General features: G+C 35.1%; 1 protein-coding gene across 4 annotated transcripts in view; it reads left to right on the top strand.

Moving 5' to 3' along the window:
• LOC114327685 (homeotic protein antennapedia-like) overlaps window positions 1-27,529 on the top strand; it is a 1,165,466-nt gene that overhangs the window by 1,055,945 nt on the left and 81,992 nt on the right. For all 4 annotated transcript variants that reach the window (XM_028276375.2, XM_028276391.2, XM_028276383.2 and 1 more), the window contains one exon: window positions 18,663-19,588. In XM_028276375.2, the coding sequence (XP_028132176.1) occupies window positions 18,862-19,588 (727 nt within the window). In that variant the 5' untranslated portion in view covers window positions 18,663-18,861. The remainder of the gene's footprint in view (window positions 1-18,662; window positions 19,589-27,529) is intronic.

Here is a 27,529-nt window from a genome sequence, read left to right as displayed (position 1 = left end):
TGTCCACTGCTGGACATAGATCTTACTCGTAATCTGTTTGGATCTTGTGCCTCCTGTTGCATCCAATTTCTATGGTAAGGTTTTAGATCAACAGTCCAACGAGTTGGTATGGACGACCTCTGCTTAGCTGGGTATAATCTCTTTATCTCCACCTTGTTAATCCGTTATCTGTCATTGGAGCTAGGTGACCTGCACAGTTCCACTTCAGTGTTGTTATTTGGTATTTTGTCTCGAAGCGAAACGCATAACATAGCACGCTCTATCGCCCTTTGAACCACAAGGATCTTTTGCGCTGTTCTCCTTGGTATGGTCAATGTTTTCGCTCCGTAAGTCTACACTGATACACACACATTTTTAACACAAGGTTTTTCTTTTAAGACATGTTGGTGTTTTGGACTACCTGTTTGAAAATGTGGTTAGTCTACATTATGAAGAAGCTCAAGGGTTTGGTTATCTTTTCCTATGCCAATCTCGGTACTTAAACCATTCTCGGTCTATGGCTCTTTTTACTACGCATATAATATCTGTATTGATTGCAAGATTTGCCATTATTTGTGTTTTAATAGTTATTTATGATATAAGTGTTAAAAGTACACGTTTAAGGCACGCATGTGAAAGTTTGAAGAATGAGCGATAGCGAGTTCTCGAGTTCTGCAATTCACATGAGTGCCTTAAAAATGTACTTTTTAACACGCATATCATACAATATTTTTTCTACAAACGTAATTACAGGACAATATCTACAAAAACTTTTACTTGAACGTGACTGACATTCCATTTTTATATTTTTTTGACATTACATCAAAATTGTCTATACGGTCAATACGAACTGTAGTGCCTTAAAAATATTTTAAAGCACTAGTGCCTTAAAGTATCATTTTTAACGCTCGTATGGAGTGCTAAAAATTGCATTTTTAACACGGTTGTAGAAAAATATATTTATCTTCAATCCCCCTTCTAGAGAGGAAACTCAGAGCTGATTTAAACGTTCTTTGGCCTTATCTAACCTATCCGCTGTTAGCACATTATCATCTGCAAACCTCAGGTGCCTTTTTCCCTTTATGTTTATGCCCTATACATAGGGTAAATTTATTCCAAAAGCGTAGTGAACAGTTTCGGTGATATTTAAGGTGTCTCTCCGACTACTCCACTTTATATTCTGGGAATTTCTGAGTTTGACGATTACTCACTCTAACACTAGCTGTTGCGTTTTAGTATAATAATATGTTTTTAATTATATTTATATAACGATAGTCAAAGCGGCATTCTGTCAAGGCCTCCAACAGTTTTGTTGACTGTTACGGTCAAAGGCCTTTTCATAATCCACAAATATTAAAGTTAGTGGTTTATTATATTTTGTTCATAAGATTTAATATTACCAAATGATCGTTTGTTCCGTAGCCTTTTTAAAATCCGCCTGTTCCAATTTATTTGCTAATCGTTTCGTAATTATTTTTGTAAATAGTTTAAAAAAAAATATGGGAAAATAAACTTATGGGCCTGTAGTTTCTGAAGTCGGTAGCATCGCCTTTTTTTATGAAGTAGAATCATTTCTGCATTGTGCCACTGAGTTGGTATTACTGCTTGCTGCAGACATCTTGTGAATAGTTTGGCAAGGACTTGCCATAAACAAGGCTGCCACTATTTCATCGCCTCTGGGGGACTTGTTTTTCATTGCTTGTACTGACCTTCGAACTTCATTGGATGTTTTGTCTGGTAAAATTTCAAATCCCTGATTAATTATCTTTAGTACTGATCCACTCTGGATACATGGCTGTCCTTTGTATAGATGACTATAATAAAACTATATAATAAGACTATACAGTGCTAGTCACAAGTCCGTACCCCCCCTCGTATCTTTTGAACGGTTATACTTATATGTAATAGTGAAATTTGGAGGGAGGAAATAAACGGACGTAGGCTTTTTAACTAGTCATGACTGGTGACGTAATAGTGACAGGTGACTTTACAACGCCACTGTGACAGATAATTTTAAATGGGACCTTATGGCAAGTGATACCTCATTTAAAAGGTATTGAAAATACCTATTCAGTCATACTAATTTTTTTGGATATAAGTTGATTTTGATTTTGGTCAAATAATGAAACAAATATAAAATTGTAGTTTCGCATTTAATTAATAAAAATTCAAATATTCGCCTATGGTTTTTTTGTCAAAAAAGTTGACGTTTTTCAGCTCTCTAATAGTTTTTACGTCAACGTTAACCTTTTTGATAAGTAACCATAGGCAGAGGATTGAATTTTTATTAATTAAATGCGAAACTACAGTTTCATATTATTTCATTTATTCGTTAAAATGAGCTGAATATGTATTTTCAATACCTTTCAAACGAGGTATCAAACGAGGTTTCAAACGAGGTACCATAAGGTCGTATTTAAAATTATCTCTCACAGTGGCGCTGTAAAGTCATCTGTCACTATTACGTCACCTGTCATGACTAGTTAAGAAGCCTATGTCCGTTTATTTCCTGCCTCCAAATTTCACTATTATAAGTATAACCGTTCAAAAGATACGAGGGGGGGGTACGGACTTTTGACTAGCACTGTACATATAAAACTTTCTATAAGTAGTATTCATAATTTGATCTCGATCCTTAATGATTTGCTCTTGTTCATTTCTTAATTTGTTGATGTTTTTCTTCCAACCGACATTTTCTGTTCTGAGTACTTTTATTCTATTTTATTTTAAGGCGCATTTAAATCAAAGCGAACACGAACGAACGAACGAATTCGTTCGTTAACTTTATTGTATTTGTACAGCGAATCGAGCACGACCGAACGAATTCGTTCGCATTCGCACATGTTCCAACCGATGTCGGTAAGTTAGCGAATCATCAAAGGAAATCGTTGTTCAATGTGGACAGTGGATAGACGGTAGCGAACGAATTCGTTTAAAGTACTGATTTAATTTATTTACAAACATTAGTTTGAGAGGGTTGTTTATTGTGTAGGGCGTGAAAACATAATTTTGCAATATGGAATGGACCAATCAAAAGATACTTCAATTAATTGAGTTATATAGAAATGAAGAATGCCTATGAAACCCGATATCGAAGCTATATAAAATAATAAACAGAAAAACTGATGCTTGATATAATATTTCTATAAGAATGGGTTGTGATGTCTCTGAACTAAAACAATGAATTAGCTTCTGGCATCATTTAGACGAGACAGACAAAAAGAGGGTTCGAAGTAGTTTGTTTTTAAAAGCCTAATGTTTTTATTGGATAAATTTCAACCCAGAAAGACTAATGAGGTAAGCAAATCAAGTTAATTGCGAAAATTAATTAAAAGCAAATTTATTTTGATACACCAATTTTACAATTTATTATTTGAACATAGTCATATGTAATACCAAGAGCAAGCAACTTTTTCGAGGAAGAATTTTAAGAAGGCTGGTTCTTTAATATATTATTCTCTATGCTCCCTCAAACAGCGTACAATACCAACTACCTGTCTGCTGATACATATTGCGTGCATTAGTTCGAAGCACATTATACAGGTACCACCTACCTACCTAAATATGTTGAATTCCAAAGTATTTTAAGAAGATAATTTTTTTGTCATTGCTTTTGTCATTATTAGAAATATTAATACAAATCTTTTGTCAGTAATTTATATGCTAAAAAAAAGTGTTACATTTGACCTGTGCTCTTGTGCGGAATGGAAGTATGGACGTTAAAGGCCAGTTCCATTAACAAATTTGAAGTGTTTGAAATGTGGTGCCTACGTCGAATGCTTAGAATATCATGGACGGACAGAGTCAGAAACGATTAAGTACTAAGAAGAGCGGGTTTACAGGATTGGGAACCTTTTTGGTAAGTTATTATAAGTAGTAAGTAAATTATGTTAAAAGTAAGAAGACTGCATATTTGGGGCATATGTTACGAGGGAACGATACACTTTTCAGCAACTGATATACAAAGATAGAGGGTAAGAGGGGTCTGGAAAAAAGATGTCATGGCTGCGTAATCCCCACCGCCAGTGGACAAGAATCCACGGCTATGAAATGCTTTGCAATGCTAAAAACATAATATTTTAATAAATTACAGTAATATTTTATAAACAAGACAATGTACAGTGGACGCCTACGCAGAAATGCACGGCATCTTAAGAAGAAGAAGAAATATGAATTTATAATTGCTAGACATTTTTGGACGTTTTATTTATTTCCAACTTTAGTTGATAATGCCAGATTTAAATAAAATATTAATAAATAAAACTTATCATCAAAATTTTCAACAAAATAATAAAAAATACCTGAATAAATTATTTTTGAGTCTGGAAATAATTTTTATTTTATTTTAATTATTAAAATCAAATTGTTTAAATTAAATACATAGATAATTATAGAATAGAAACAGAACAATATGAAATTATTGAAGTCGTATCAAAATTTTTACTTATATTTATGAATATGACATATTTTTTTCCTTACAGAACACACATTGCATTTTATAAGCTATTACCCAACAAGATTAAAATTTACCCAGCAAGAAACAGGACAATAAACTTAAAACGTGACTGGCCCATCATACATTTGCGGGCAATATGCACTTCGGATCATCAACGAATGCGAACGTTCGCTTCAATGTAAATGGCCCTACTTTGTAGCGAACGAATGACCAAGCGAACACCTACGAATTCGTTCCTTCGTTCGTTCGTTCGTGTTCGCTTTGATTTAAATGCGCCTTTACTCTGGCTATTTCCAAGTACATACAATATAAAAGGAGAATTCTGGTTGGTTCTTTTCCAACATGTTTAAATAAACAGTCTTTTTTCAGTAAAGTAAAAATAAAGCCTAAAAAAATGAAAATTGTAATGTATTTTAGATGTTCTAAATATTTTACAGTGTTTATAATCAGTTCCTGAACTTGTATCTCGATCTCACTACATGTCGGTGGGCTCGCCGATTTGTTGGAGCTAATCCAGATCTGTTCCTCTCAACAAAAAGAGAGAAATGCAAAATACTAGCGCTTCGATGTGCAAATGAGATCTGAAGCCGCGATTTTCTTTGTTGTTTTATTATTATTGTGTCATGTTGTAATTTCGAATATACTCACATGAAAACTGAACTGGCATGAAAACGAAAAAGGAAAAAAGATACGTTTCGGCATAAAATAGAACAGCGGGATATATAAGTTGGCTATTTGTTGAAGCCATGGTGATTTATCATGAGATGTTCAATTTAAATATGTTTATAAGGAATGATTGAAAACTAGCAAATGTTTTGTCAAATGTGCATTTTATAATTTTGCATTCTCTAACTAAAATCTTTTTCGATTTACTTACGTCGTTTTTCCGATTTTTTCTAGCAGTTAAACGCTTTTCCGGCATAGATTTATAGAATTAACAGAATTTTAGTGCAATATATTATGTAGTGCTAAGGTTGACTGAAACTTATAAACGCCTGCAGAAACAAGTGTAATTAGAAACACAGTTGCTGTCACCCTTGAGTTAACACACAAAACACTACACAATCTGGAAAGAATATCAAAAATCCAGCCAGCTTCTTATCTCCTCTGACTCGACAATATCTCAATAGCCTTCATTTTTGCTTCACTTCCACATTTACTTTGTTGTTGACACAACCATCACAGTGCACCTTTGGAAATTGGTTTGTACGACAAATTCAAATTCAAATTCAATTCAAATCCTGAAGAGGATGCGAAGTCCTAAACAGGGACAACATGGCTAACCCAAATTAATAAAGATATCTAACCCTTTTACTTATGTAGAACATTTTCACTAACAGCAGGTCCAAGTGAGAGAATAGGGAGTCGTATTACGTAAGTTAGTGAGGTTTCGTAAGGTTTGGAAAGGTTCGGTTAGGTTTAAGTTAGTTTAGGTTTGATTAACATTTTAGAGGTACGAACTTTTGCAGCGAGCGAGACTAGGTAGCTTCATCAGGTTTTGTAAGGTTTACTTAACTTCGTTATGTCTAAGAAACGTATTAAAGGGACTAATAATAATAATATCGTATGGCATTTTTGCCGGGGAGATCCTTTCGGATAGTTCCGGCGCCATTTACATCTTTAACCCTGTTTTAAGTAACTAGTGCCGATGTACACTAGCCCAGGGGGACCGACGGCTTTACGTGCTCTCCGAGGCACGGGGAGACGGCTCGTGTCATTATTGAAAATGAAAATGGTTTGTCTTTGGCAGGGCTCGAAACCACGTCTACTGGCGTATGAGGCCAGCGTTTATGCCGTTACTCCACGGCCGCTCATTAAAGGGACTGCTGGTCCATAACACGGCCAGCAGTCGCATATGGAAGCGAAACATGGACGAAACAGCTAACAAAAAAGAGAAGTAAATGAGTTGCTGGTGTAAAAATCCTTCAAGTGATATACGGTCCTTGCAGAGATAGCGTGACAAACAACTGGAGGCGCAGACACAACGACGAGTTAGAGTCTGTATTCGAAAGGGAAGATCTAGTGTATAAAGGCTAATAGACTAAGATGGGCAGGACATGTGATACGCAGTAACGCCAACCGCCTTATAAACAATGTGTTTTGGGAAAGACCAGATGGTAGAAGGTGTGTATGATGGCCTAGAAAAAGGTGTAAAGATGCAGTAAGAAAGAATCTGATCTGGAGAAAATGGGAGTGAGACAATGGGAAATAGTGGCACAGGACCGACAAACATGGAAGACAACAGTAAATACTCGCGAAGAGTTGTAACGCCATTGATGTTGAATAAGATATGGTGTGGAACAGTGGCGGATCCAGGGGAGGGCAATGGGGCGATCGCCTCCCCCTCAAAGAAAGGTATATATAAAGATTATAAAAACATTCATTTATTCATTTATTTTTCATAGAAATTTAGCTAATCGGCCCCCCTCTTGACGATAATGGATCCTGCTGGATCCGCCACTGGTGTGGAAGTTACAACTATCTACCTTATTTGGTCGGTTTTATTAAATACACACAAAAAATGCTTCGTACGAATGGAAAAAAAATACATGATGTACCGGGTGGCCAACTAAGAACGGCCGTCGGCTATATCTCAGAAACGGATTATGTCAGAGCTTCGGGATAAAAAATTTTATGACAAAAGTGACCTCGAGAAAAGCCTGGAAATTATTTTTAGAATTGTAGGTCTACCGCTAGATGGCGCAATTTAAACAGAAAAATTTAAAAAGGAAAATTTGACAAAATTTTACCAATTAACAGGCATTCAAAATACGATCATCTTATTCTTCATAAAATTATGCGTATATTTTGTAATACAAGTTTTGGTCAATCTTTTAAAATAAGAGGTAGGGGAGAGTGGGAACCTTGTTACGGAAAAGTGCTTGTAAGTCCGGTTCTGCTTAACCGATCTTTACAAATTTGGTCTTGTTGTAAACAGCTCTTTACTGGCAATGTAGGAGTTATAATGTCGAAGCAACCTAATATGTTTGGTACCTGCTAGAGGGCGCTATTTAATTTTTATTTTAAATCTAGTTTTCCTTGAAAAATATTAAATAGAAACATACCGTTTTATTATCAGATTATAAAAGAAGAATAAATTAGCAATAAAATACCGAAAACAGCATGTCGATATCTTCTTCCAATCCGGAGATATCTTAAAAAACGTGTTAAATGGGAGAAACTTTTATGCATATTCTAATTTCGACTTATTATGTTACTATATTATTAGGTAAGTAGGTATATTGTACCACCATTTATCTTATGAATCAAGGACTGATGAAAAGTATTAGGAAACTATTACCTAAGTCGATTAATCAGTAACAGTCAAATTATTACACTTCAGTAATAAGTATAAAATAAATTGCCCTTTACATACCTACAAGCAAGGCTATGATTAACAAATGAATATCGCTTCTAATGTCAAAACTTTTAATGGCGTTGTAATTGTGTCTATTGTTTATGTTGTTACCTTTTTAATTAATTACATTCGTTAATATAAATATAAAAATATGATTATTACAAATGAAGAAGCTTTTGACATGTTGGCAGTTTATTTTGAATGTATGAGAAATGCCACTGTTGCTGCTAGAGTATATGCACAGCAGTATCCCAACAGACGACATCACGGTAGACGAGTTTTTATTCGAATCGCACAACGTTTACGTACGACAGGAAGTGTGCATTTACCTTTGCATCGAAGACGTCGTATAGGTCGCACTGAGGAAAATGTAATAAACGTTTTAGCGTTTATAAATGTAAACCCCCATTTAAGCACAAGAGCTATCGCCAGAAGTTTGGGAATAAGTCGAACCACTGTCCAAAATATTTTAAGAGACCACAGGTAACTTTAGTAAATCATATTCGTTTACTTTATTCGCAATTAGAATACGCCATAATTTTTATAGTTCATCCAATATTTGAATGATAGTTTGTAAATATTTATATTTTCCACATTTTGCAAAATTTTAATTATCTCAAAATTTACTATTTTAGATTGCATCCATATCACCTTGTCCTACACCAACATTTAAATGCTGAAGATTTCGATACCAGGCTGGATTATTGTAACTGGCTACTAAATATGATAGACGACAACCCCGAATTACTTTCAAGTATTATGTGGTCAGATGAGGCTACATTTCGTAGTGATGGCCATGTAAATCGCCATAATATGCATTACTGGTCTGAAACGAATCCCCATTGGATGCAGGAGGTTCGGCATCAGGGTCGTTGGTCTGTTAATGTATGGTGCGGTATTCTAGGTGGACAAATAATTGGACCATATTTTTTTAATGAAAATTTGAATGGAGAAAATTATTTAGATTTTCTAATGAACCAATTGCCACTACTTTTAGAAGACGTACCATTAGCAACTCGTCGAGACATGATTTTTCAGCATGATGGGTGCCCAGCACATTACTATAGAGGTGTTCGGAATTTCTTAGACCAAACCTATCCTGATAGGTGGATAGGACGTGGAAGCCTATTTGCTTGGCCAGCAAGGTCCCCCGACCTAACGTGTTTGGATTTTTATTTGTGGGGAAGAATAAAAGAGATAGTTTTTATTAATAGACCTACGACAAGGGATAATATGATTCAAAGAATACGAGATGCAATACAAAGCATCCCAGTAGCAGAAATTGAAGCTTCCGTTTTATCCACTCGTCGGAGACTTTTGTCTTGTATTGCAAATGATGGACAACATTTTGAGCACCTTGGGCGCCATTAGTCTTAGTTTTTTCTCAGTAATTACTATTTTGGAATTTACTTAGGTACTTAGTTTGTGTATTATTGGTAGTAGGTAAGTATAAATTTTAATTTATGTAGTTAAAAGCCAATTGTATCTGAGCATTTTTTTTTATAATTTATGATTTACAATGTATTGTTATTGTAAATTAATGTAATTTGTAAGACCTATGCAATTATTAGTTAAGTTAGTGGGTTTATAACTACTGTTAAGTTAAGCATAAAAGTTTCTCCCATTTAACACGTTTTTTAAGATATCTCCGGATTGGAAGAAGATATCGACATGCTGTTTTCGGTATTTTATTGCTAATTTATTCTTCTTTTATAATCTGATAATAAAACGGTATGTTTCTATTTAATATTTTTCAAGGAAAACTAGATTTAAAATAAAAATTAAATAGCGCCCTCTAGCAGGTACCAAACATATTAGGTTGCTTCGACATTATAACTCCTACATTGCCAGTAAAGAGCTGTTTACAACAAGACCAAATTTGTAAAGATCGGTTAAGCAGAACCGGACTTACAAGCACTTTTCCGTAACAAGGTTCCCACTCTCCCCTACCTCTTATTTTAAAAGATTGACCAAAACTTGTATTACAAAATATACGCATAATTTTATGAAGAATAAGATGATCGTATTTTGAATGCCTGTTAATTGGTAAAATTTTGTCAAATTTTCCTTTTTAAATTTTTCTGTTTAAATTGCGCCATCTAGCGGTAGACCTACAATTCTAAAAATAATTTCCAGGCTTTTCTCGAGGTCACTTTTGTCATAAAATTTTTTATCCCGAAGCTCTGACATAATCCGTTTCTGAGATATAGCCGACGGCCGTTCTTAGTTGGCCACCCGGTATTTTTACCTGGATTCCATTTCCATTATTTCTTGATGAAACTCTCGATAGATAATGTTTTATTTGTTTCAAACCACAGAAATAATTAGGTAATTTAATAAACGAATCGTAAGAATAAACATATAAGAAAAGTTTGTGATTTTTTTGTATATTTATTTCCATAACATGTTATTGGGGTAACGCACACCCCGCAACTACTTCATTGACTGAATTAATCGCACCATGCGCCTTATCAGAATTCTTGTCTTTTTAAAACAACACTACATACAATCGTTTTTTAAGAAGTTGATTTAATGAACTGTGGCTAGAAGCATTTTAATTGGTCCAGTTATGACTACTTGACTTTTCTTCGGATGTCATAATTGGAATATTATTGTTGTCTTTAAAATGTCACACAATGTGACCGCGAATTCATTTATAAGACGTACATAATTACGAAGAACTCTAATGAAATTCTTCGGTCTTACCAGTTGTGCAACCGAACGCCTATTATGCTGTAGTATGTGCAGTTAATTAGGTTGATGGTAGAAGAAAAAACGGAATGGAAAAGTGGGTCCGTTGACATGTGTCAGTGGCATAAAGAATTATGTGTATGTGGCATCTGATGAACGAAAAAACACCGTTTTTGTAAATTAGTAGTCAATGTTTAGTAAAAAATAATATATAATATTCTATAACTGTTACTTAGAATATGGTAACGGCAGATTTTTTATCCATAAAATGAAGTTAATAACAGTGGCGGATCCAGACAGGAGGTCACGCCGTCATGACCCCCCTCCCCAAACGAAAATAAATATCAATTCAATAATCCTAAAAAAATAAAGAGCTGTAAAATAAAAAAAATTAAGTCCTTTCCAAAAAATAATTGAAAACCCACTTATCCTAGGGGTGGTAAGACTAAGTCACCTTGCATCAGAGAAGTAATTAAAACACCCCCAAGATCCATGACCCCCCTCCCAAATAATTTCTGGTTCGCCACTGGTTAATAACCTTGTTGAATGTAATGATAAGTTTGATGTTCGTGTAGTTATTGAACAATGCATTATTTTATGTACAACTTTTAACAACTATGTATTAAGCATTTGGGGTAGAGGCAAAACAAAAATTTTAAGTGAAGATGATGCTACCACCTCAAGCCAGTTCAGAAGATCAATCCGACAATAATTAGAACATTACATAGATCCATGAAGTGTAAAACTCTAGGGTATCCGTACCTCACAATCTGTATATATATGAAGATATAGCAGGACGCCAATAGATTCGAAAAGCAAATGACAGATATTATTAGGGAGTCAGTGAGACTCCTAAGCACCTAAGAGTTAAGAGTGGTTGAGTGTGGGTTGACAAAGTAGAAGGCATTGTCAAGTTTGAACTCGTAATCCTGGATTTTCACTTCGGAAATCGTTCTCAAAATACGTATTTTGGCAATGATCTCCTAAGTAGAAATTTAAACGTTAAATACAAAAACTACCAAAGCCCTCAAATTATTAAAAAAAATACAAAAATTTCCAATTAAAATTGTGGTTTATTTCTATTAAATAAATTAAATTACTGCAATAGCGGGATCACGACAGCGAACCTAACGACACACTAATGTTCTAATAATGTCGTGTTTTTTTCTGGAAACAAGGTATTACTGTAGGTAAATTCTCTAGCATAAAACATAAAAGAATGAATTACAAAAAAAATACACTGTCTATAACAACTTAGATTTGAAGAATAGAAGAGGGTTAAATTAGATTTACATTAGATTCTTAACATTGCCGAGTTCCTATTTTACACCTATACGATAAAGATATTACCTTCTTATCTAATCTCATCTCATCTTAATTGCACATATATCTTCATAAAACTTGCAGTGTACACCTTCGTTTAATTGGCAAGGAAATTGTTTCAAAAAGCAATTACTTTAGATCTTCGAATTACTTTAATTTGTTTCAATTAATTTTATCCAATTAAAAATTTGTTTCTTGATACTAATGATGAAGGATTTCACGTTTTTAACAATTTTAAATAGGGAATTAAATACAGTTTGTTTAATGCTTGTCTTATTATCTGTCTTATTCCTATAGTTAATAAGAAAATTAATACGTACTGTTTCTGGTAGTTATTGGAAATGTATTTTTTGAAACTGGTTTCTTTACGTATCATCATCATCATGCAGCCTTTTCTGTCCACTGCTGAACATAGGTCTCTCCTATTTTTTGCCACTCCACGGTTCTGTGCGTCTTGTTTCAATTGGACATTCCTTTAATGTCGTCCATCCAGCGTGTTGGTGGTAGTCCTCTTCTGCATCCTCCTCTGCACAGCAGAGGTATATTGTTTATATGAGATTAAACCACAATAATTATTGATCGTAATACTTACTTACTTTCCGTGTCCGGAACACCAACAACTTTAAATTCTGTATTTCCAATGGTTTCCCTTTAATTTGCTACAATTAGGTATTCTTCTCTGCAGGTCTCTCTCATTTCTGTTCATGATAGTAGATGATGACTATTCTGAACAGCGCCACAGTCGCAGGTGTCGTCTTCCTGGTATCCCCATTTTTTACAGGTTAATAGTACAACGTGAAACGCTGATTCTTAGTAGGTATGTTTAGCGCTTTCCGGTAAATGGTGTCCAGTAGTCATTTCCTCTGAGGGGCCAAAATGTGTTGTGATAACTGATGCTTGCCATATATGTATTCGGCGCATCTCTGGCGCTTCGGAGATGTATCCTGATTTTTTCAGAAAGTTTTTCCGAGGTCTCAGTCTATCTGGTTGAGTCTGGTGATCATATAAGATGTGTCTTCGATCTGTTTCCTCCTTGTTTCATTCTACATCGGACGTGTCCTGTCTAGGCAACTAGATAATATAATCATTTCGTTTAGAGCCACGTCGATGTTTTTAGCTTAAGCAAAGTTATCCACACTGGTGCTTCAAACACCACGACCTAAAAGCATAATGCTAAGGCCGAAATGCGGAGAGTGTGTGGCTGTGCTTTCCATTTTGTATTAGTTAGTCAGATTTAGCCATTGGGCTCACACTCCCTCTAAGGGGAAAATTGACTCATCCCAGATACCTACGGTATCAAAAGGATTGAGCTCTGGTGGGACTCTTTCCGTGTTATCGAGCCCTAGGTGACTTGTAATGCAGGTGTATCTCCCAAAAATTTTCGTACACTTCTGGCCGTCGCGTCGCGAGTAGTACAGCTTTCTGACCCAGCTTTTTTATGCTTTCGAGGAGGGTCTTCGGAATGACTCCAGTAGTAGACATAATAATCGTTATCGTCTGGGCACTTTGCATTCTCCATTGCCTTCGTATTTGAATTTCCAGATCTCTGTACTTGGCGATCTTTTCAGTAAATTTACTGCGTAGATTATTGTTGTTAGGTATCGACGCATCAATTATTAGTGTTGTTTGACTGGTTAATTTATTAACTAGTACGAGATCTGGTCTATTATGTACCACTGTTTGGTCTGTGAGCACAGTTCGGTCCCAGTATAGCTTGTAGTTGCCATCCTCAAGCAGCATACTCTCAGGGACGTATTGATAATACGGGAGATAATCGGTTTAGAGAAGTACCAGCTTGAGAGCTATCTCTTGATGAAGGATTTTTCCCACTGCGTCATGTCGTTCCTTGTATTCAGTTGCAGCAAATGCCGGGCAGCCCCCTGTAAGATGTTGGATGGTTTCTTGGGCTTGACATTCATATCGGCATCTGTCGTTTTGAACCTGAGGGTCTTTGATGATATATTTCAGGTAATTTCTGGTTGGTATAACCTGATCCTGAATGGCCAGTAATGAACCCTCCGTTTCAGGGAACATCTTTCCTGATGTCAACCAATAGTTCGACGCTGTATTGTCGACATAGTCTTGGCTGACCTCATTGGGATGTCGCCCGTGCAGAGGTTTACCCAGATTAGTTAGTTATTAATATGGTATTATTTTTGGAACTTACTTTATTTTTCCTTGACCGTGGTATCGATCAGACAAAGTTCTATCGTATACCGAGGTATTTTGGCGTCTCATTGTGTTTCAGCATCTGGCCACGCCATTCCACCTCTAGCTGCCTTCGGGCATGGTTGTTTCTAAGATGGAAAGCACACACCTGGGTTTTTGTGGGATTGTATATTTCAGATGGTTTTGATCATAGTATAGTGCTAAGTCTCCTAGGGCATCTGTCAGTTTCATTTCGACTTCATGGTAGGTTCATCAGCGTAAACACATTACCTTGTTTGTTGGTTTATAGGTTGGTCGTTGGTGAATATGTTGTATAGAATCGGCGCGAGAACACTTCCCTGTGGGAGCCCATTTTTTGGTCTCTCCACCGACTGTTGTTGTACTGATACGTTACGTAGAAGCGTCTATTCTGGAGGAGATATTTCATTAACCTTGTAAGTCGGAGATCCTTTGTAGTTTCGTAGAGTCTTGCCAGCAGCTGTTGATGGTTAACTATGTCATAGGCAGCAGTTAGGCCAATGAACTCTTGATTGCATTGATTGTAAAGACAATTACATTTGTGGCGAATGGACATTGACTCCGAAGCCTATAATCCTCAACAATACACAGACGCAAAGGCTTCGATTATTAACAAAATTAAGGAACGAAGAAGCATAGAATCCGTTTTTAGCAACATTGATTGAACTTATTAAGAAATAAATAACTTTTTTATAAGTGGTTTAAAAACTCATGACACGGTCATGAATTTGCTTGACTTTTTAATATTTGATAATTTCTGGTAAGTTTCACCTTAAAAGCACTATGCAGTAGCAAAATATACATGAATATCTCATTAATTACTTTAATCAAATTATTCCACTCTGATGTAAACCTGATTACCTTTAGATAATAAACAAAATGCCAGTTTAGTATGCAAAACCATAAACAACAAAACCCACACTTCAAAAAATTACTAATTAAATCCCAATCAGTAGGTATTCATTAAATTGTCTGCCAGATTTTAATGATAAGTACCAATTAGTAACGCATAGTAGTAAGACTTCCATTGTTTTACAGTGCTAGCAATTAATTTCGCGCAGAGACATTTTTGTTAACTTTAGAAGTAGATTTATCAGAAAAAGATGATTAAATACACTATAACGTGATCGTGTGATAGTCAGACAATGAGTGCTTATTCTACTGCTTCTAGTTTTGTAACGCTTTTGTAGTAATCAGTTAAAAACGAATTCCAAATGAACAACTACTCTACAAAAGTACTTCAATTATTGTGAGTCTATTGTGAGTTAAGCGCCTAACCTTTTTCTAATTCCCTCTTTCGTGAGTTTTTAAAGTTGTGCTCTGTTTATGTTATCTTCATCTTCGAGTGCTAGTTATAGTTACTGCTGACAGATCGTCTGCCCAGCTGTATGAAGACATGGAAACAGCAGAGGGGATGAAAATATTATACATCATTGCTCAAGCAAGGGAAAAGTCATCAAAGGACCTTACATAGGTGCGGCAGATTAAGGGCGCGTCAGGATTTCGAGTCAGGACGCCGACGCCAAGTCGGTGTAGCTAAATTTAAATGGGGTTGTCCAAAGTGCACCAGCGCGCTGACAACTAAATACGAATGATATATCACGCTGACTCGGCGCTGGCTGTCTGACTCGGAAACCATTCACTATGGACGCGCCCTAAGGGTAAGAACAGAACAAGTGGGTCGCGGATGAGGTGGAGGTGGATGTCGCGGTCGATGTCGATCTCCATGTAAAACAAACACATTGTACTGAATGGAAGCGAACAGAGCAAGTAAGTCGCGATGGAGGTTTTTTTGTTTGTTTTACATGGATGTCTACTGAGCTGCCTACAAGGATGTTTCCCTGTGATTGGTCCGTTCGAAGCCAAGTTGTCATTACCTGCGCTATCTGAGTTGATACTTTTTATAATAATCCATTTTTTGTATTCAGTTTATTTTTGAATTTCTAAAGTAATTAAATACAGTAAATTTTTGAAATATAAAGGAGGATCTGATTATTTACAGCTGACATTTCATCACTTTCATCACTTGACTGACACAACATCGCAAAAGCACAGTCTTTTTGTCATTCAAATTTCATTAAACTACTTCACTTGATAGTGGTTCTAGCTCGACTGACAGCGCAGGTGACTTCCTTGCTATGCGCTGTCGACCGCGACTTAACTAGTAGCATCCACCGCGACCTACACCTCCACCTCGACCTACTTGTTCTGCTTTTACCCTTAGAGTGCGGATAGAAGAGTGTTCAGAGCCGATATTGAAATAAAGCAAAGATGGTATGAGTGCTTTAATACTAAATAAAGAAGAAGGTGCGGAGAAACAGAAGATGCGGGATTCCAAATTAGAATGTAATATCAGTGATAGTGAAAGATGAGGTTGTTGATGTGTTATATAGAATGAAAAATCGTAAAGGTAGGACCTGATGGAATACCTGTGAAGGTTTTCAAGGCTCTAGGAGAGAAAGGGGCTGATGTTTTGTGGCAAATCATGAGTAGCACATATGAAGATACACGAAGAAATACAGGAAGAACAATGTTAGGATATATGTATGAGAAAAAAGATGCGTAATACATGAAGACGGAGAAAGTATGATGGTATCGTTGTATAAAGATAAAAGGCATATTCAGGATTGTAAGAACTATAGAGGGATAGAGTTAATATGGCACGTAAAGAAAATTTGGGAGAGAATTGTTTGAGTTTATGCCAGGAAGGAGGCATTTGATAGAGAAAGACAGTGAGAAGGAAATAGAGCTATATTTGGTATAAGGATCATAAATATGGAAGGCAAGATGAAGAGACTGTGTGGCAGAGGACTTGGGACAGAAAAGTTTAGGTAAAGAAGACACATTGGACAGAAATGGGTGGCGAAGATGAACAGCGACTCTTGAAAAGGGCAAAGCTGGGGAAAAAGAAGAAGAAGAATTCGAGTGCTAGTTGTTTTCTTCTTACAAATCACCTCACTAACTAATGAGTTGGGACGTCGACCAGGTTATTTTTCTATTTTTTAAATTTTTTTCTTATTGCCTTTTATGATTCGGTCTAGTAAGCTTGATGATCTTTGGAATCAATTAAAAATGCAGATGTGATACCTATTTTAAAATCAAACATTCTTATAATTATATATAAAACGGGATGTTGCACTCCGGGAGTGACCCAGAAGGGGAAGCATATCCTTCTTATCGTTTAGGCACGGAGCGATGGTCTTTGATTTATTTTAATAAATATTTTTATTTTATTTTAATTTATTAATTTAATTTATTGTTTTCTGATTTATTTGATTTGATTTTATTTTATTTCAATTTATTTTATTTTTATTTATCCTATTTGATTCTAATTTATTCTATTTTATTGTTTTTTAATTTATTTTATTATTTTATTTCATTTTATTTTATTTTATTTTATTTTATATTATTAAGGACCACGAATGGAACTGCGTTTAGTAGCCCAAGTAACCAAGTAGTGTGTGGTCGCGTGATTTGTCGTTTCATTGCGTTTCACCGCGTTTTACGCGTTTCACCGCGTTTTACGCTTTTCTGTTGTCTTTTTTTTTATACCTCTGCGCGATCCACCTCACCGGTCAATGCATTTCGCCTGTAGCCCGCGATAAGAAATATATGCTTCCAAAAATCAGATATATGAAGAACGTATAGGCAATATGTATTCGTCATTATCATCATCAATCAGCCTCCTACTTCCAAAGTTAAACATAGGCCTTCCCTAATTTCTTCCAGTTCTGGTCGGCCTTAAATCGGTGGTCTTCAGTCTCCACAAACATGAAATAGTTTTACCATCTTTTTAATACCAGTTCTTACCATATTATAATGTGGCGATATTATTTCCTTATGACGAATTTATGGTGCAGGGTTCGACAAGGGTAACTGATGAAGATATACTAATCCTGAAATTAACTATCTCTATGGAGAGCCTAATATTATGGAAGGGGTGAAATATTGAGGTAGTTAGTACTTTTTTGAAGTTCAATTCTTATCTACGTTACACATGCTACATTTGTCATACCCCACTCATAATTAAAGCCACATATAGTGAACTTGTTGTTTCTAGTTTATTAACTATAAAAAAATTAACCATGTATATAGTTATTTTTAAAATCTATAGATGAATTTCGACAGCAGAAGTATATATTTAGTAATATTTAAAAATTGTATAAGTACCAAAGTTTTGAATCGTCCTTGTATAACAAAAAGTAGGCACAGAAGTTTTACGGAAACTATTTTTTTCTATAACAGACCACAGTACCACAGGATATACTTCTCCTGTAAATTGTTTATATTTATCTTGGTAACTTCACGGTCTGATCCCGAGAAGTGAAAGAAAAAAGTCCGGATATATATGACTTTTGTCGAAAGTGGAAAAGAAGCATGGCTAACTAGGCCCAATGATTGCATTCCGCAACCACATGTGTATATGATGCGTGAATCTTAATGATGGAATGTCTGGCTTTACATGTGTCACTCATTTTCTTAGTTTTAAAAGTTACACAAATTTATTCATTTGCTATTTGACTCCCGAATTGTTGACGTCCGTCAAATACACACAGACATGGCGCGAATCGTGACCCCGTACAACCGAACGACCAATTTGTTTATATTATCAAATTTAATGAATAAAGTGCATCAACTGTATGTTTAACCTAGTTTGTCTTGTTGCAGGAATACATGAGGCTCCTCTTATACGTCGGATGAAGTAAATTGGGACATCAGGACCAGGATAGTGGACATAATTAAGTGTTTTAATCTAAGTGAGTTAAGCGGTAGTGGAGATGAAAGAATGCAGCTCTAGTGATTTTTAATGTGATTTAGTGAAACCAAACTCGGTGTCGAATATTTGCTGTGATTAATAAAATTTAGCATGAGTTCTTACTTTACAAATTACATGCCAGACATGAGAAATGGTGGTGTTGTATCGGCTGAGCATCAACATCAGCATTACGGAGCCGCTGTTCAGGTGGCTCAAGGTGGAGGACCAGTTCAAGGCGATCCAAACTCCTGCTCAGGTGATCCCTCCGTGGTGGGCCTGCGACAAGGAATCCCGCCTCACCACTATGGCGGCCCACCGGCAGCGGGGCAACCTCCCCAAGGAATGCCCTACCCGAGATTTCCACCGTACGACAGGATGGACATCAGGAACGCGGGCTACTACAACGCCCAGCAGCAGCAGCAGATGGACGGCCAGTACAGGCCGGATAGTCCTTCCAGCATGCATATGGCAACGAACGGACCTCCAAACGGACACCAAACCCCTGTCGTGTATGCTAGTTGTAAACTGCAAGCGGCAGCGGTGACGCAGAATGGGGTGTTAGGCCCCACTGGTAGTCCACCCTTAGATAGTGCACAAAGCATGAACACCCATCATATGGGACACCACATGCAAGAACAACACCCGCAACACCACCAGCAGCCACACCATCAGCAACAGCAACACATGATGTACGGGGCGCAGCAGACTGCCAACATGCATCAGCCTCCTCAGCATCAAGCTCCTCTCCAGCAGCAACCTCAACCCGGCCAGCAGCCGCCCAATAATACGGCTTCTGCGTTACCTAGTCCTCTGTATCCTTGGATGAGGAGTCAATTCGGTAAGTTATTTATTGCCTTCTAGTATTCTAAAACTATATATTTTCATAGATTTTGATTCATATTTAATCATACTGATTCAATTAATTCATACAGTATCTTCCCATTGGAGAGAGGAGCGTTATTTGTTCTTCTAGATAGTATTATATTGACTCCATAGTACTTTATGCTTCCACGACAATTTGCTGATATTGTTCTCCATTTTGCGCGGAATTTAACAATTGATCTGCTGATAAGCCAGTCCATTGACGAAGCTTTTGGAGCCATGAATATTTCTTCAAACCAATTCCTCTTTTTCCCTCGATAATTCGGTTGAGAATTAACTGCAGTATCCAGTATCTACTACCTCTCATTATGTGCTCCAGATATTCAAGGTTTCTCTTTTTTATCATCTTCCTAAGTCATCTTCGTCTTGACCTATTCTGTTTGAGACTTCTATGTGTGAAATGCGTCGAACCCATGATATTTTGATCATTATACGATATGAGCACATCTCGAAGGCTTCATTATTGTACTAATTTGTTCATTATATTAACCTACATGAACAAGTTTTCACATCCATAGTTAATACAGGATACACATAACATTTTAGTAAATTGATTCTTAATTGTAAGTTAAGCTAAGAATTGCACAGTAGGTACAGATCTCAGTTTCATAAATGCTCCCCTTGCAATTTCTATACGAATTTTAATTTCTTCATCAGGATTTAGGGTCTCGTTTAACTGCCTTGGTTAACTGCCTGGGTTAACTTTGTTAATCAGTTCATTGTTGACAATTAGTTGCTTAGGGCCCACGTCTTGTTTACTAACCACAAGTACGTCTGTCTTTCATTATATGAATAGGAAATATTAATTGATAATAATGGATATGATTAGATATTTTAATAAGAATTGAACATAATGAATTGAAAACCTACTATACCCTATTCCACGAACATACGACTGTGTTGGATTATTTCTACAACGAATATTTTATTGTGCAAAATATGAAGAACGAAAACATTGCTGTTTATTGGAATAATTATTAGAGCCATTTACTTTCGTACTTCTTATGTTGCACACTGAAATATTCGTTGTCGCGATAATCCAAAACAGTCGTATGTTGGTGGAATGAACCATATAAGATAGATCACATGCAACAGATTTTTATTTAGTAATGATATCCTACGTAGTAGTTTATCGCTTCATAATTCATTGCTGATGGGTGGATTTAATCATTTAATATGATTGGGATGAATTTGTCATTGATTGAGACTTCTATGGAGAAATTCTTCATTATATGTTTCAGTTCATTATTTCTAAATGTCAATAGCAAAGTTTTACGCGATAATTGTTGAGAAAACGAGTAATTTTGTTGGATGTTTTGGTCCTAAATTTCTCTTTAATTCTTCATGTTTTGGTTTTCAAATGAAACATTTCAAGAATTTGTTTATTTTAATTAATTCCCAAGTTAAGCCCTAAAACTACTGGACTATCACCTGGTAGTTAAATTCTGCCAGTTTTAAATCTAACAATCTCGCCACCAACAAAAGCTGCAGAATCTTTACAAAGGTGATCTACTTATTCAATATCGACCTCGTAAACTCAAGAAGTTGACATTTATTATGTCCCTGAATTTATGACATTTCTCTGAATTTGCGGTAGAATTTTGCATAACCATCCTCGTCTAGAATGTCTCAATCCACAATCGAAGTGTACTTCATTCCAGGGGGTCTAGTTTCGTTTTGGTTTAACGCAGTTTTTACCTTTTGGGGAACAGAGTCATTAGAAACCGTTTGTTACTTTCGTCGCTGCAATTTGATATTTTTGGATTTGATATATTAGGGTTGTCAAGTATTGTGCATTATGTAAAAGGTTTATGTCAGAAGAGATTATTTTTCTGGTAAAATGAAGGTGATTGTGATTTAATTGCAAAGGGAAGGTTTACAGGTGTATAAATTACCGGAATGTACTGTTACTGAAGTTACTGAAAATTTGGCAGTATATATCTAATTTCTGGCGAAGTTAGTCAGTTTAGATCTTGTATTTGGCGTGGATGTTTAAGTTGTGATTGTGAGTTTATACTGTTAAAAAGACGATTTTGAAAAACATCTTCTAAATAAACTGTTGAACGGAATTAAAATTGGAAAGGGTGAGTCCCATTTCGTTATATGTATCGACAATTTTTAATTAGTTATATATTTCTTTTGTTCTATAATAAATACCTATTTCTTTATACAATACAAACTATCTTTTTTTCTTTAGATAGTTCTGTGTTTATGAATGCTAACTTAAATACCTAGTTTTATCTATTAGCAAATTGTTGATAATACGATACGCATTTTGATCCTTTTTTGAATAAGTTTCGATTGTATTGTTTTTAAGTAGAATTTGCGAGCTATATTTTTCTTGATAAAGATAATCACTACTCATTTTACAAGTCGGAATAGACAAAACTAAGGGTGAATTTCACATTCAAATGGTCTACCTTTTTTCCTTTTTGGTGACGTACCAAATGGTAACAGCATATCAGATCTGTCATTCATTCTGTAGATTCATTCTCTGTTTGGTCTGTATCATCTGGTTTATGAGCTTGATTTTTGCGTTTTTTGCCTAGATTTCTTTTTGGAGTAGTATCTGGCAAGAGTAATGTCTATTCTTTTCCACTTTTTGCATTGATTCGTGTTCAAAATTGAACGCGTTTAAAACATTAACATGTTTTTAACGCGTTTATAGAACCAGATTTATCATCTGCTGTATCTGAAACGTCAGTCTATAAGTATTGTTTTGTTTTATCTGCCTGATTTCCTTTTTGCAGCAATATCTTCTGACAGTAATGTCCTCTTCTTGTCTACGTTTTGACATTGACTTGCATTTAAAACCGTAGGCAGTTTTAACACACTTAGAGAAGCAGATATACTGAGTCTGTAATATCTCGTTTATCAGCTTTACCTAAGGTCTTTTTGGAGTATCTGGTGGAACTTATTGAAATTGACTTGTTATAATTGGAGATGTTGTCAAGACGTTTAGAGCATCAATTTCAGTCTTTGTAGTATTTGTAGCCTCCCGTTTTTCAGGCATGTATTTCCTACATCTACCTGCTTTTCCTTTTGAAATAAAGTCTGGTGCCTTTTCTACTGCATCTTTTCTGGTGCTTTTCTGGAATTTTCTGGTGCATCATTCTTTTCTACTTCTTGACATTGATTTGCGTTTAAAACTGGTGGTTATTTTAAAGCAATTTGGGGACTAGAATCATTTTCTGTCATATGTGTTCTATCAATCTTTCCCTTTTTTGACACTGACTTGAGTTTAAAATTGTAGGCATTATTAAGGCTTTTAGAGAACCAGTTTTGTTGTCTGTTGTGTTTGCAACTTTTCGTATGCAGCGTATGTTTGCTATGTATGCCTGCTTTTTCTTTTTAAGTAAAATATGGTGACTTCATTGCTTCATTCTTGTCCATTTGTTGACACTAACTTTTCGTTGCAAATTGTTTATGTGATGTATATTAGCTAGACCTGCTTGCTCTTCTTCTACAGGAATAATATTTGGCGTTGACATTGCCTCACAGTTTTGAGCATTGGGTAGGTAAATTTCCCATCCATGATATTTTCAGAATACGTCGGTTACACCACATTTCGAATGCTTCCAAATTTTTAGTTGGATTGTTTCAGTGTCCAGAACTTAACCCCATACAAAAGGGTGCAGAAGTATAACATCGAAGCATTCTTATCCGGAGAGCGTTATATTGATATTGCGATTACAGAAAAATTTTCCCATTCTGTTAAAAATTGATCATGCAATTTTAATGCGGCATTGCTTCAAGGTATTTGCACGAAGATATTTGCTCAATTTCTGTACTATCTAGTACTAGCTAAACTTTGATTTGATGTTTTGTGCTTTTGTAAATACCATGAACTTGGTTTTCTTCAAATTCATCTTTAGTCCATAATCGTTGCAATGTCTATGTAGACCAGGGAGCATCTGTAAAAATATTAGTACATTTGGACGTTGAGAGGTGACTCAAATTTTTTTGCAGAAATTGCTTGAAAATAACTCAAATAATAATATTTGAATTATTCTCCTTCTCAAAAAGGTCCGGAACATTGTTTAAATAATCAAAATTTAAAAAAATTAAGGAAAAATTCGATTTTTTTCTTCGTTTTTTGATTATATCTTTAAAAGTATTCATTTCCGAGAAAAGTTGTACTAACTTAAAAGTTGTGTAATTAAATTTCCTACAATATAGAATTAGTTAACAATTTAAACAATAAGTCATCCTTGTTGCAAAATAGCACTAATTGCGAAAAAACCATACAAAAACAAGTATTCGTATTTTACGTTTTTCAACCATTTATGCTACACTTAGGACCTTTATATTTCACTCAGAAAAACTTTATGATATAGTAAAACAATACTGTAAATTTCATTAAGATCGGTTCAAAAGATTTTGTAAAATAAATTTTGCAATCCAGCTTTCGCAAAAAAAATTCATTTTTTCAAAATGTTACAGGACTGAAAATAAAGCATATATCAAGTTGAATTTTTTTTGCGTATAGAAGTGTACTGTACCTTTCATTTGCAATTTGCAAAATTAAAATCGATTAACTACCAGGGCGTCAGGAATTTATTTAAATAAACATTAATTATTGGTGCTACGCGCAGGATAATGATTGATACATTTTAATTTTTATTACATTTCGATATAAATAAATAAATTGGTTTATTGCAAAATAAAAACACATACCTACTCTATCCTTTGAAATAACACTTTTTTAGCAAAAACTTTCTTCTTTGTTCATATATTTTAACTTAGAGAATAAAAGTTTATTATTTTTAAACATATGCAATTGTTTAGACAATATTTCACAAACAATAATAAAATTAGTTTGATTTTTGTGGAATTAAAATATTAAAATACAACAAAATATAGATTAAGAAAATAATATATTAGATAGAGATTGGAAGAGATTTTGGTGGAAAACAACTTGTGTGAATCGAACACCGCTGTCCTGCGCGGTGCACCAAAAATTAATGTTTATTTAAAAGATTTCCTGACGCCGTGGTATTTAATCGATTTTAATTTTGCAAATTGCAAATGAAAGGTACAGTACACTTCTATAAGCAAAAAAAATCAACTTGCTATCTGCCTTATTTTTAGTCCTGCAACATTAAAAAAAATGATTTTTTTTTGAGAAAGCTGGATTGCAAAATTTATTTTGCAAAATCTATTAAACCGATCTTAATGAAATTTACAGTGTTGGTTTACTATATCATAAAGTTTTTCTGGGTAAATGAAGGTCCTAAGTGTAGCATAAATGGTTGATAAATGTAATATGCGAATACTTGTTTTTGTATGGTTTTTTTCGCAATTATTGCTATTTTGCAACAAGGGTGACTATTTTTTAAATTTTTAACCAACTCTATATTGTAGGAAATTTAATTACGCAACTTTCATGTTAGTACAACTTTTCTCAGAAATGAATAGTTTTAAAGTTATAATCAAAAAACCAATAAAAAAATCGAATTTTACCTTCATATTTTGACATTTTGATTATGTATTTAAACAATGTTCCGGACCATTTTGAGTGGGAGGATAACTCAATTATTATGATTTGAGTTATTTTCAAGCAATTTCTGCAAAAAAATTTGAGTCACCTCCCACCGTCCATCTCAAAACAGATGCGCCCTGGACTAATGTAGTTGTTGAGCAATGTGTTGAAGTTCTTGTGTTCCCGCCAGACAGGCGGTATCGTCAACGTATCTTATGTTATTAAGGTTATCACCATTGATTATTAGGTCTTCACTTACACTGGCCAACGCTTATTCTGAAATATGTTCACTGTATAAGTTAAACAACAATGGTGATAAAATACACCCTTGGAGCACCCCACTGCAAATCTGGATATCCTCAGTCAGTTAATTTTCAACTTTCACTTTCGCTGTTTGATTGCAATAATGATTAAATTCTAATGTTTCTACTGTCTATGTTTTTATTTAGAAAAAATTATTTAAGACGATTATGCTGCACTCTGTCAAAACGGGCATATACTTCCTGATTCATATCTAGGCATCTATGCTAAAGAACACACACTACAAGTAGTGCATTCCGTATTCCCAGCTCTTTCCTAAATCTACAATTACTAAAATAATTTCTTAGGATGGCTCTATAATCTGCTATAACCTTTAATGTGAGTTTTCTGCATAACATGAATTTTTGTCGCTAATAGACGTATTTCTTTCCATTTTCTGCGGGTGCAATTAATTAAATGGCGGTAAGGAAACAATATAAACGGCAGACCCAACACCGAAACGATATACGAGCTAATAATGTAAGTCCCTATGAGGAGGAAAATGATTAAATAATTTACAGCACTATCAAATCTCGTCGCGTCACAATTTATCACCGGAATGCTTATTTAATAGCATAGTCGAGCGGCGTCGAATTCGCACGACGCCCGATACGAGGCACATCCTTGCTTCATAAATTCTGCTCAACAAGTTGGCTATATACACCGTGCCACGGCGGTTATATTGTTATTACCGTGCTTATGGTTGCCAACAGATGTAAATTCCAACTCTATTAGTTTAATCGCTGCTCTTTACAACAGCCGTACCAAAACATAATAATATAACGCCTTTGGAGTTTTGCAGATCGTCGAGGTCTGTGAGGAAATGCTCGCTTAAATAGTGTAATTTTGGATTTGATACTATCACTTTACACTTAAAAATTATAGGATTTGATAGAGAGCCTGATGGAATGTCTAGATATTTGATATGTCTTATTTACATAATCCTCCACATAATTTTGAACTGATTAGAACTACATAGCTCTTAGCGAATAACGCTTTCTTGAACATTTAAAACTTTACAAATTTTTATCGTTTTCCCTTCTTTCCTAATTAATATTTGTTTTTTCATTCATTATTAACTTACTTGTTCTAAATACTGTTATGTCTTTGACGATTGCTTTCCACTTTCTATCCAATTTTTTGTTAGACGTGGTAACAGTCAGATGAGTTGAGGTACTTAATGCTATTCTTTTTCTTTGAAAATTATAATCTATTAATACATTCTTCTTCTTTTTGTATAGACATGACTCTGTCTGTTTTTTCAATGTGCCTCCAGTAAGTTGTCATTTCATCGTTTTCGTGGTCTTCCCACTGATCGTCTTCCTATTGGGGAACCGTCTCTCGCCGTCCTTACTACTCTATTTGTTGTCATTTGGCTTATGTGGTCGTTCCATTCTACTCTTTTTTTACCCAGTCTTCTTCCATCTCCGACTTTTTCATCTATCTGTTCCTAGCATTATTTTTGTGCTTTACGTATCAGGTCATGTTTCTGCCGCATATTAGTTCAAGTAATGAAGCTTCAAATAGGACAAAACCTCGCAATTTTTACAGAATCAATCGATTTGCTTGAAAATTTGAAAATAAGTAGTATATAGTTTAAGGATCAAAATCTATATGATGCCGAAAGGAGCTTTTACCATGGGGCTGGTTGCCACCCCATCTAGGGGGTGGTTGCCACCCCATCTAGGGGGTGGTTGCCACTCCATCTTGGGGGTGGAAATTTTTGATTATATTTTGACCGCAAAAGTTGGTAAAAACATTCATCCTAAGCAAAAAACGTTCTATACATTTTTTTGATAAAATTAATAGTTTTCAATTTATTTGCTATCTGATGTGTTAGTTTTATATCGAAAAATCAATGTTTTTAATAAGTTTTCTGCTAATAACTCCAAAAGTTTTCGTTTTATCAAAACAACTTTACTTAACAAAAATGTACCTTTTAAAAAAATAAACAAAACCGTTTTTTTTTTATTTTCTTTAAGACCAATACATAGTAATCGAGCTATACTTTATTATATGTTAGCTCTTTTTCGTCAAATGCTAAATATTGTAGTTTCAAAGTCAAAAGACGGGAAAACTATGCCTTTTTCGAGGATAACTTGTTACAACTAATTT

This window comes from Diabrotica virgifera, chromosome 2, assembly GCF_917563875.1.
Source record: "Diabrotica virgifera virgifera chromosome 2, PGI_DIABVI_V3a".
NCBI lineage: Eukaryota > Metazoa > Arthropoda > Insecta > Coleoptera > Chrysomelidae > Diabrotica > Diabrotica virgifera.
This window is presented reverse-complemented; position numbering and strand designations above follow the sequence as displayed.